This window comes from Protomyctophum bolini (genome assembly GCF_963924005.1).
Source record: "Protomyctophum bolini genome assembly, chromosome: 8".
Taxonomy (NCBI): Eukaryota; Metazoa; Chordata; class Actinopteri; order Myctophiformes; family Myctophidae; genus Protomyctophum; species Protomyctophum bolini.
Window position 1 is genome coordinate 10,816,469 of NC_137869.1, and position 12,821 is coordinate 10,829,289.

General features: G+C 42.1%; 1 protein-coding gene across 1 annotated transcript in view; it reads left to right on the forward strand.

The window, feature by feature from the left end:
- Positions 1–12,821, forward strand: part of pde4ba (phosphodiesterase 4B, cAMP-specific a) — a 171,025-nt gene that overhangs the window by 22,415 nt on the left and 135,789 nt on the right. The window contains exon 3 of the mRNA XM_080770937.1: positions 11,469–11,710. Coding sequence (XP_080627063.1) covers positions 11,469–11,710 — 242 coding nt within the window. The remainder of the gene's footprint in view (positions 1–11,468; positions 11,711–12,821) is intronic.

The window sequence follows — 12,821 nt, forward strand, 5'->3', positions numbered from 1 at the left end:
ATGCACGGCCTGTAAAATGCATGTGAATGAATTTGAATGATTTTACATAGTCCTACTAATATTCTACCTATCTGCCAGAAAGTATAGGTTACAAAGTATACGTTACATGAGATTCATAGTTTGCTGATCTTAAAGCTCACACAATGAGGGGCGGCATGATGCATTGTGAACTTATGAGTTTGACTTTGGAGATTATATTCGGGGCGCAACAATGCTGAATGTCAGATAATTGCTCGTTAATAGATTGATTCCACCTGCTGCCTGCACAACGCTAAACATTTTGCCTAATCTGCAGCTAGTTAACAAGAGAAATTGCACATAGGCTGCTACTATACAAGCTCTACATATAAAAAGAGGAATTAGAAACAGTGAAAACAGGCCGTTTATCGAGGAATATGGACAGTAAACGATGCGTTTATCCTACCTGGGGTCTCTCAATGCAAAGCCGTTTTGAAGTTGCTGCTTGCTTGCAAAGAATATAATTTAGAGAGCAAGTTGAAGCATGGATAGCACCTTGAGTCCATGCTGCTATGCACCTCGCAGAGAGACCTGCCTGTGAGAGGGATGGACAGACAGCGGTGGCTGCGACAGCTGCATGCTGCCTATCTTAGATATAGCCTATACTAATCTATTCTACACTACACCATTATAGTAACAATAATGCAGATCATCCGTTTCTTTCTTGTCTTTCCAGATTGGGGGGGGGGGGGGGGGGGGGGGTGGTGTGTGTGTGTGTGTGTGTGTGTGTGTGTGTGTGTGTGTGTGTGTGTGTGTGTGTGTGTGTGTGTGTGTGTGTGTGTGTGTGTGTGTGTGTGTGTGTGTGTGTGTGTGTGTGTGTGTGTGTGTGTGTGTGTGTGTGTGTGTGTGTGTGTGTGTGTGTGTGTGTGTGTGTGTGTGTGTGTGTGTGTGTGTGTGTGTGTGTGTGCAGAGACATGTTGGTGCATTTCTTATGTTAGTGAATTCATTCATTTTGTTTTATGCGCATGCTTTTATTGCCTGCAAGCATTTCTAGTCATGTGTGCTAAATTACATGAATGTAATGCGGTGCTTTGCCCCCATTATATCCTATTACATTTCATTACCCAGTACTGACATACAGTCCAAGGAAACATTGGTGTGATAAAGACAGACTGCTTTCTCACTTTTCCTCTTGAGCCACACAGGTTTAATTGTTTTTCATTTTCTGTTTATCATAACCTCATTTCATACTCAACATTCCCTCCGTATTCAGTCATTATCCAACAGTTTGCTGTTTAACTATGCCGGCTAAGTTAGCAATCAGTTGATCTTGACTTGTTCTACAGTTATATTCATTAATTTCAGTTCATAATTTGGACAGAGACAATGGGTTGGTCAAACATACTTTTATTCCTTTCAAAGTCCAACAGTTTGACAACATAGTAATGATAACTCAAACACCCACTACTCACACCATCCTCATTTCCTGGTCAAAAGTACACAAAAGAGTCAACACTGAATCCACTGCTCCTTTTATAGGTGGAGGATTCAAATTGGGTTGCACCATGTTGCAGGGGTGCATGTGTCTGGCAATACATACTATTTTATATGATTGCAACGAGACAGGTTGTTTAAGAACTGGTTTGTTGATTACATTGGTATTGACAAATATACTGTAAATGTTGGGAAATGTTTTGTAGTAGTTTTGTAAGTGAATGCTTTAGGGAAACCTGTCTCTAGACAGATGGTATGGGCCAATAGTCAGAGACCTGGGTTTGAGTTCATGTAGTCAGTCCATGGTGAGACATGGAGAGAGAGGGGCACAATGCGGGAAGCTCTGCCCTAGGACAGTGTAGGGACTGGTAATGTCCACACTGGATGCTTGAATTTAAGCATGTCATTTAAGTTTGTTATTTTCATTTTATTTGGAAGTTATCTTTTATTTTTGTGAAAAATATTTTCCTGAGGCATTTTTTTGGAACATTATTTTTGGAAACCTTTGAAGAAATAAACCTTTGGCAACGATGGAGATCTTTTGGTATGTCATTTTTCTGTGCACCTAGCCCTCATCAAACGGACTCATTTACAATTGGCATTATCATGTCCATACAGTATGTCTGTTCATGTCCAGGAGATACATTGGAATGAAAATCTATCCCACCAATGATTCTCAACCTGTGGCCGGGGACCACTGTTGGGCTGCGAGGATATTGCAAGTGGGGCCCCAAATAATTGACAAAACGCTAAGATTTTAATGATAATATACCAGTAAGACGTGCAAACGCGGGAAGCGAACGCAGCTCGTACGTACATATTTGGGTTTTGGACGTATAGCTGCTTTGGGGACTCCTTATATGGTTATGGCTGAGTCATGGTGACGTAATCACTCAGCTCCATATATGGGCACAAAAGCGGGACAGACAGACAGACAGACACACAGACACACAGACATGATCTGCTAGGTCTCATAGTAAGTGCTCACTGAATTCGCAACCATGAATATAAACGCAAATACAGCAGTCAGATGGGTGGTGACGCTTTTGACATTTTCAAGTGGGCCCTGATCCCCTAATGGTTGAGAAACGGTTCTAGACTACAGTGCTCTTCCCGTTGGCTCCTGCTTGGTCTCTCCACAGAGTGGCAGAGGGAAAGTTAAACGGTTGGCATCTTCCGCACTGGTTTTGGCTGACTCTGCCTCCAGCTGCAACTGCTGGTGTGAATTTGGCAAATTTGGCGTAAGAAGGCATGTTGCCTCTGGTGGTCCCAGAACTGAACCACTCATTTGCCAAATAATACAATTTGAAGTGATGAGGATAGAATCTTTGAATCTGCTCATTCCTAGTGTCATATATATCTTATATGAATACCGTCTTAAAACTGGCAACATTTCAAGAATCAAGATGGTTTTTTACTCACTTACTGTATGTAATGTACTGTAGGTACAGGCAGTGAAATGTTGGTGCGGTAGGTCCGCAAGAATGTACAACGGCAATAAAATATATTGTATACTGTACTGTATACACAAGATATTACTGGATTTTGATTGTGCGTGCTCTGTGTCTTAAAGTAGTAGAGGGGCATTTGTTGTTGTGAGAGATCTCTGACCGCTGCTGTACTCAATCCACTGTTCATAAACTCTTGAGAAAGTAATTAATTTTAATCTGTGAGGGTTGAATTTACACCCAAATTCAGTATCATCCCCATTTTGTTCTGGTTTCTCCTTTTGCCTGCTTTTTGCTGCATGTCTCTGATTCTCTCACTTAGTCGCCCTGTCTTTGACTCTTTGCTTATCTCTCATCTCTATCTTTGCCTCTCTCTCTCTGTTATATCCCGGTTACGCTTTCCCTCACTGATTTTCTTTCTTTGCTGGGTGTGCCATATTTACAGGAAGAGCGGGTCAAAACCCAACAGCTGTTCATTCTCCAATTTGAGAGCTTGTAGGGGAAGGGATCATTCGATGCCATCCAATGCAACAGCTCAATGCTGCTCCCCCACTGTACTCGGAGTCAAGGCCTCTTGCTCTCATTCCTTCATCTGTCTATTTTCTGCCCTTCACTCTTATTTTTGGTTCTCTCGTCTCCTCCTTCAGAGGTTGACATTGATTGTGTCAACTTCCAACTTTTTTGTCACGACAACCATAACGTTTTAGGTGTAGATGCCATGGTTGTTCAGAGCCCTAGACAATTTCTATAGATTTTGTGCAGGAGATTTGAGGTATGTGGGCAATGATTCTCCTCCTAGTGGGTTCAAACTGGTCAGGAGAAAGGACCTGGCCTTGAATTTAGCCTTATCGCATATCTTTTCTCCCTGCTCTCTCTAACCTTTTCTCTTATTGTCTTGGCTAGACAATGTCCTACTTACTTTGCATTATTTTCTGACAAAGCAGATATGGCGCTGAAAGTAATAGTCACCCGTAAAAAGAAAAAAAAGGCTAGTCTAGACTGTTTTGCTAGAACATGATGCTAAGATGATGTTAGACTTTTTGCTTCAGGCAATTTCACAGAGATAAAGAAAGGATGATAACAAAAACTAGTGTGACAGTTATTTGTTTTAACAGGCCATGAATTTAAACAGCTGAATTACTGTGTTAGTCATCAATTTGTCTTTCTTCTGCATGCATATTTGCTCTTCCTGTCTCTAGTGAAGGCGCTTGAGTTCCTTTTCATTTTCCTCAATCTGATTTGAAACTCTTATCAGAGGAGATTAGGCACAATACTAAGGATGGCAGCACCAATGAAGCTGTCAACAGAACAGGCCATTTAGCACACAGGAGTCGATGAATGCTGCATGCTTACTGTGTAAGCATAAAAGCATCGGATTCGGTAGTGGGGGAAAAAAGTGATAAATTACCTTTTAAACAAAACAGTTCAGTCAGATAACTCAAGAATCGATTGTAGTGTGAGCTTGTAAATAGCCTATTTCCGCTAGTACAAAACTCTTTACATAGTTTATTTTTCTTTATTTTTGTTTAAAAGAAAAATGTGTTCAAATAAAATTATGTTCAAATGATCACTCTCAAAACCACATAAATCATTATAATTGCAATTATTTGCGTGACAATTTATCATCAAGTTAAATATCATGACAGCCCATGGCATGTGTCTATCAGGTATTCCTCACTCTCAGTCCCAACACACTTTCTGCTTCCCGTTCAAAATCGTCTCGTGTGGATTACTGTGATGAGCTCATAATCTTAGCAATAGCATTTCATCTCCCTGAACCAAGCATGCTGGGAAATGGAACGCTCACATCTGTGCACATCGGGTTCCACCATAACACCCTTCTTATTCAGCCACAAACTACAAAAGCATTGGAACAGCAAAGCAATTTGCCAAATATGAATATTTTAGCGTGGGTGCATTCGCAAATGTGTGTGTGTGTGTGTCATGCATGTTTGACTCTACATAATACACGATATATAGATTTGTTTTAGGCTTTCCTGCCTTTATTGATAGTATCAAGTGAAGATTGACAGGAAAGAGGGAGAAAGAGAAGGGGAGAGACATGCAGCAAAGGTCGTCATGAACGGGACTCGAACACGCGGCACGCTGTCAGGCCAAAGCCTATGTGGCATGCGCCTGGACCACTAGGCCAGCGGGCGCCCCCAGTACAAGATCTGCCTGTCAGTCCCTTTTTCCATTGCTCCCTCCACTCACCTTTATCTCGGACTGACTCCTTTATTTCCACTTTCATTCCCTTTCAGGTAAATATACGGTACTATCCTATAGTTGTAGCACTTAATTGTTTTCTCTATTCTCTTGACCGTTAACCCTGTTCTTGCTTACCCTCCTCTGGATAAGAGAGTCAGTGGTAACCAACCTTTTCAAGCCCAAGAGTCCATTTTATTCCAAACTGTAAGCCAAGATCTACCACTAAAATACTTGTTTTTTGCTATTTCTGACATGCTCAATGCATGTGCACACTATCCAGACCCATTACGTATATGGGATTTTATCCCATATACTGAGCGCTGGCGGACAGTCCGCTCCCCAACTCTCTCCCGGGGAAATGGACACAGGACCCAGGCTGGGGAGTGGACCGGTGGGGGTGGGGGATAGGCAGAGGGGAGAGGTAGCCGGGTTAGAAGAAAGTTCTCCTCGGAGACCACAGCGGTAATGTCATAAGCCACTCGCGAACCCCCCGGATGTGAACCCCCGCCCGGAGGTGAGTTGTAAAATCGGCTTTGCCTCTTAGCGTGCCTGGGCGAATATTGTATTCATAGGAGATCATTTCCAAACTAGTAGGCTACCGTGGAGGAATCGAGACAAACACCACCTCCCGTGCCCCACGATTAGCAACACATGAGCGGGGAGGAGTTGTTACTTATACTTGTTAATTTGTGTATTTAAAATATAGATTCCCTATCGAATCTCCTGATTGCACCAACATTGTCCTTGTGCAGTAATTAGTTTGTACCGTTCCAGTAAGCTTATTATGTTCGTGTTTGTCACTTCTGACAGAGGGGGTCACAGTGCAGTTGCTTTGCGGTGAGAGGAGCCTCGTCAGTCGGACAGAGACTGAGGTGCCCATCTCAGCCTATCTGTATCTGAAAATACACACATCACATCATGCAACACATCGTTTGCACATATAGGGCGGCTGTGTCTCAGGAGGTAGAGCAGGTCGTCCAATGATCCTTGAGTCGGCTGTTCGAATCCTTGGGCAAGACACTGAACCCTATGAGCCTCCAATGAGTCGGTTGGTGTGAGCTTGCCACCATTGGTGTGTGAATGTTCACACGCTTCACCTCCCAATGTATGAATGAATGAACCATTGTGAAGCGCTTTGAGCACTTGGAAAAACGCTATAAAAATGCAATTCATTATTATTAAAGGACCGCAATGGAAATAATCTGCGTTTTATCCTTTTGATAATGGTGTGACAACAATGTATGTATTTTTACATATATGTTTATTGTCAATAAAGTATTTTGCGTGTCTTAAGTACCAGGTCTTATTCCCTAACTTGAGTAAACTAAAGACCTGGAGGCGTGGTCAATGCTCTTTGGCCACTCAGAATAGCCAAATGGCATTGACCATGCCTCCAGGTCTTTAGTTTACTCAAGTTAGGGAATAAGACCTGGTACTTAAGACACGCAAAATACAGCCCAGTAACTCTAAAAATGATATGTCATATTATGGCATTACAGTCAAGAGGTAGAGAGATGCAATTAGCCTGGTAGATGTGCAGCATGAGGACTGCCGTCTGTAGGATGGCGTGTATAGAATGATGGAGCATGACGATGCTGAGACAGCGAGGGACTAACAGGAGGACCTTGTACTCAATGTTATTTGACAGCAGGGAGACCGGTGTATTCACACCGGACACATCCGCTGTGAAGGCATTGTTGGAGTGTTTAAATTAGCATTGACCACCAGGTCAGCTGACTGACAAGGGCAGTGTCACCACAAGGTACATTGCCTCCGGCAGATTGGGCTGTGATGTATGTGTGTGTGTCTGTGTGCGCACAGCTGTGTGAGTTTGGACATAAATTGCCTGTGTGTGTGTGTGTGTGTGTGTGTGTGTGTGTGTGTGAGAGAGAGAGTCACTATAATGACTATAATGTCACAGATTGTGTGCGGCGTTCTCCGGAAGACGGAGAGGTTACTGTCTGGGGCACAGCTGTTAACGGAGCCCTGCGTCTGACGGGAACACATGGCAACACGCAGTAGCAGCACAGGGTCATCTGAGGATACATGTCGCCACAGTGACCTCGTATGTCCAAAATGTTTTCCTTTTTTATTATCGTTTTAAAAGCGTGAGAATACAACGTTGCCAATCTTTAAGCTCACGCCGCTTCGCGTTGTGAGCTTGTAGATCTGCTATTTTCACTACTTTTGTTTTGTACGACACCTCCTGTACGACAAAACCTTAAAAGGTTAAAATACGGAGATATGAGGTTTCTGCCCGATATCGATGATATGAGAGGAGAGGAGGCTGAGACGACATACTTATGCATGCAGGACGGTGCTCTCTGGAAAACGGCTTTAACTGGTATTTTAGTGTTCTAAAGGAGAATGGGCAGTCAACCATTCAGAGGTTTTTTCTTTATTGAGAAAATTCTCTCCATTAAAAAGGAAGCTGGGAAAGAGTAATAAATAGGGTTGTCACGAGCATGAAATTGTACTTGATGATTAATTGAAATGCAAATCATTGTTATTAAAAAAATACATTTCTGTTTGGCTTTTAGGCTTTGTAAACAAAAATTGCATGTGGCAGATGTGTTAAATAATTTAAATACCGGTATACAAAGAAATGTGCAATGGCTAAAACAGCCATACATTATATACTCAACATTTGAATATATTTAAAAAGTAATATTGGAAATATGTGATAAGATATATGATAATAATAATCTGTATTCCATTCCATTTTCTTAATAATTGTGACAGACCTACTAATAAGAGCCAAAGCCAAAAGGCTGCAGAGTGCTAATCCTAACCCTCTGAAATGAGTTAATGCCAACATCAACTTGCTAAATGTATATGTTTCATAATGATGAAGACAAGGCAATAACTGAGAGCACTGAAGAGAGAGAAGAGAGCAATGGGTAGAGGATAGAGGGATGGAGAAATGGATAGAGATTTGGTTAAATAAAGAGGTATCATTTCAATGTGCCCCAACCTAGTATTTTAATGTGTCTTTTGAAGTGACAGCCTACTCAGGGGCGTGCTTGTACTGTACATTGTGCTTCATGATTCATGAATCACGTGGGCACATCCTGTGACACATACCTCCTTCGCTCTTCCTCGCCCATCACAAGTACTCATCTTGGTAAAAAACAAAGCACAGCGGTGCGGCCACTGCCATTTACCATGGCTGTTGGTGTGTGGCTCACGTCTGGGTGAGTCAGAGTGTAGGCTGCTGATCGTTATCAAGTAGAACGTCGCCTTTCCCTTCAGGAGGAAGTGACAGTCAATTATTCAACTTGATTTGATGTCCAGATCCAAACCACCATACAGTAGAAGCACCTGTGTGACTTGATGGGGCTGGGGATTTGGCAGACAACTTGGGATAGTTCAGCCCCCTGATGACAGTCTTTATCCGTTTCTGGCTATATTAAATTATAGTAATTTACATTACTGTGTGTGTGTGTGTGTGTGTGTGTGTGTGTGTGTGTGTGTGTGTGTGTGTGTGTGTGTGTGTGTGTGTGTGTGTGTGTGTGTGTGTGTGTGTGTGTGTGTGTGTGTGTGTGTGTGTGCGCGTGCGTGCGTGCACCAGAGAGAGTGCGTTTGCATTTCTGTGTCTCTGTTCTCGTCTGTCGTTTCTGTATGTGTAAAAAAGAAATTTGCATGCAGGTGCCATGCAAATATATTTCTTTGTAATCTCACCGTCTCGCCTCTCCTCAGCCTCTATGTATGCAGTGCAGTTGCACTTCCATCTTTCACTTTGTCCTTGCCTCTTGTCTTTCCCTTGGCGGACACATTGATTTGATTGTTTAGCCTCTTGACTCCCAACGTCTGCCTCACCTCACTCAAGTCGGCAGTCGGCACACAGCCGTATCTGTACAGTACTTGTGCAATGTCATGCAGTGCTGTGTTGTACTTGAACAAAGGCAAAACACACAGTTATTTGCTCTATCTACAGTACCTCCTTCCCTTTCTTTCACCCCTGTCGTTTCAAAGGAAATTGTAGCTAGTGCTTTGCAAGCCCTATAGAAAAAAGCATTTGTTGTTGTCGACTGATGGAACAAATTTCATAACCATGCTTTCATTCACTTCTAAAGCAGCGGTTGCCTATCTTGTGCACATTCTTAAAACATTGCATGTGGCTCCTAGCCAATCTTTGAACTCATTAAAGATGTAGAGCTAGCTGTGTCAGAATTCAATTAGATATAATTTGGGATTCACTTTTTGAAGGTTTGCCCAATTTCTAGGCAAGGCATTTACACCGCCTCCTTGACATACTTTGTCCCTGTTAGCTAGCTAGCGTTGTTTCACATGTGTATTGTTTTCATGATTGCACACAGTACTACACACATACAAATACACACACAAACACGTGTATTCTTTAATAGCTGAGAAATAAACATTGTTATTTATTGCACAATTAATTAAGCTGGTAAATGAAGCAGAATTGAGCCTCTGGTTCAGCCTGGGACTATAACCACATAAACAAAAAGTTTTGTTGTCCTTTCAAAAAGTGCAGAAAATAGTGTTGTGCTTAACCAATAACCACTCTGTGAAGACAAAAGATCAAAGGTCATCATGTTCCGAATGCATTTAAAAAAACAAGATTCATTTTTGGCATTTTATACAGATAGGAGAGTGTGTGGAGAGACAGGAAACCAAGGACAGAGAGGAGAGAGATGTGACACACGATAGGATTTGGATTCAAACTTGGGGCGTCTTGCTCACATGTGGCTGACTCTGAGCCACAGACACCCCAGGGTATTTTTATTTGACAAGAGTTCAAAGTTATTGTGCATTCAATTGTTACTGCGGGCAGTTTTTGTCTTCACAGCTAGGTGTGTGGATGAAAAAGAGCCTCACGGCAAAACAAAACTTTAAAGGGTGGAATACCACCCATTTTCAACATTGAACCATGTAATTTATATACAGCACCTTAGGCTAGAAATAAGAAATAGTGACCCACCTTCTGTGCAGCGTAGAACCCGAGAATATTTATTTTGCAGTCATGTCATTATAGTGACGAACTGAAGAAGAAGTCTTTGGTCTGCCCTATACTATAGGCAGCCTAGAATGGGGATTTGTTTTGCCAACAGCTAGCATGGGTTGAAAATAAGACTTGTTTCAGCCAGTTGAGCTACATTATCATTAAATTATGTCTTGTGAAACAGAATAGGCCTATATAATCAAGTACCAAATTTATTTGCAAAGCGATTGTTCTATATAAGCTCAGAAGATGATGTGCCATGGTATTTGTCAAAACGTTTTGTTCTGCTACCATGATAGTTTGAAATGGATTGTGTTTGGCAGGCGGTGGTGGGTGTATAGTTTAGTTTGTCGGATAAATATTAAAACGATATCTGTAATTTTGTTGTTGTGCATAATACAGTAAGTGTATAAATGACTCTGCTGAGTTCTGACATGACCACTGGTGCGGAGGAAACAAGCCTGTGGCGCCCCTTAGTGGACAAACTGGTCATGCAGCAGGTGAAAGGTGGTGTTTAGCCAAGGGTGTTTTATTACCAGACCCATGACACCCGGAAAGTAACTAAGTACATTTAAGTACAATTCTGAGGTATTTGTACTTTAGTGGAGTATTTCCCATTTCCAACACTTTTACTTCTACTCACTACATCTCAGATCCAAATATGATACTTTTACTCCACTACATTTATTTGACGATTCGAATTACTATTTACTTTGTAGATTTGGATTATTATGACAAAACATACATTAACCACTTCAGCCCTGTATACATTTTGGCCATTTGGAAATAGCCGATCTACAGTACTATTTTCAAAAGATTTATATACAATTTATGCATTTGAAAACTTGTGAAATGGGACATTCAGCATAATGAGTACTTTCTACTTTTGGTAATTTAAGTACATTTTGATATTGAATTACTGACTTTTACTTAACCGTGTATTGCAGTATTGATACTTTTACTTAAGTAAAACATGTGAGTAACAATTTCACTTGCCCTACCATTACATACACTATAGCCCTGAAATCCATGTCCTCTCCATCTTAAGCCTCATTTATACTTCAACATACAATGGTGTCACACGCCAAAAATAGCCATTCTACAAGCTCACAACCTTTCAGCCGGAACAACAAAGCATAAATACAGCATTACATTAGGAAGCAATCTATGGGTTGGAGCCGATTACATAATTTACATTGACTCTGTCGGTCTGGCTGGCCGTCTGTCTTTCTTTCTCCTTGTCTGTCTTTCTTTCTCCTTGTCTGTCTGTCTGTCTGTCTGTCTGTCTCTCTCTTTCTCTCTGCCTGGCTGTCTCTCTCATTATCCCTCTCTGTGTCAGTCTTTCTGTCCGTTGGATGGATTGTTGTTACATCTTTATCTCTCCATCTCTCCAGGACAGCAAAGACTCTCCAGACTGCTCCCTCAGTGAGTCTTTCACGTCCCCGTCGTGTACGCTGGGCGTCGACCTGCGTCGGGGGAGGCGCCGCTTCTCTGGAACCCTGCAGCTTCCCCCGTTGTCATGGCGACAGGGAGAGAGGGCGCGGACGCCGGACAATGAAATCATCTGTAGGCCCACGTCCCTCCCCTTCGGAGCCCCGCCCAGAATAGACATCACGCCGGTGGATTTTTTGGACTGGTGAGTGGGCCTGCTTAATCTCTGCTTTAATGGTTAGATAGACTAGATGGATTTCATGGAAACAGGACAGAGTATAACAAAGTGTGGCTTCCAAGAACAGGAAATCTCTGACGTCATGTTAATGATGTCATATTGATGATGTAAGTCTTGTCCAAATTCGGAGGTATGGTGCGACAGTGGGTCTGAGTTTATGAATTCACAAAATGGGTAAAATGTTCACACACCCAAATTATCCACACTGGGCACTTTCTTGGCCTTCTGTTGATGGCTCAGTGTTCACAAGATTAGCCGAGGATTGCACACAAGCGCTCGCCCCTACAGTATGTGCCAAGCCGTAAGAAAAACAAGAGGGTTAGTTCCAGTGTCATGCACATAGCTGATGGTTCTAGCGAGTTTAGCCCACTACTAGACCACTTTATTGAAGTGTGTTTACCCCTGCAGCTACTAGACCACTTTATTGCGTCAACAGAAACCCAAAGGTCAGCTTGTAAATGTAAAACACCCTGTTACATCTTGTTCAAACTTTCTCTATGAATGTCACCATGTTGCAGCTTGTGTGGTGACATCACAGCAACTACTGTATTATCTGACGTCTGAGAAAGCCCAGAGTTTCCGACCAGGAGTTGGGTTAGGAGTTGGTGGGCTGCTTGTGTTGATTTTTCCTACTTGGAAGTGGGAAACTTCCCAGTTGCCACTTAACATGAACTCACCATTTAGCTGGGTTCACGTCATACAGGACAAATGGCAAGGGTAAGTTCCAGCCAAATGGGAACTGTGAAGTTTCCAGAAACGTAGTCGGTATTTTTCAGAGCTCCGATTGGCGTCACATACTGACATCAGTCCTTTGCTAAATTCATCACTTTGTAACTGTATTAACTGTATACCCTTTAGTCAAAGGGCCCGTGAAAGTGGAAAGTCTGATAAACTGTGATTCCAGCATTGGCTTTGGTGATGATGTGACTGATATAATTGCATACGATAGGTTGTGCTCACAATTTCATGGCAGACAAATTATTCCTACTGCTAGTGCTAACTTTTAGTAGTTTAATAGTATACAATTTGTTATAAAACAGACACACACTGTCCTGCTCCTGTACAAGAGTTGAATGAA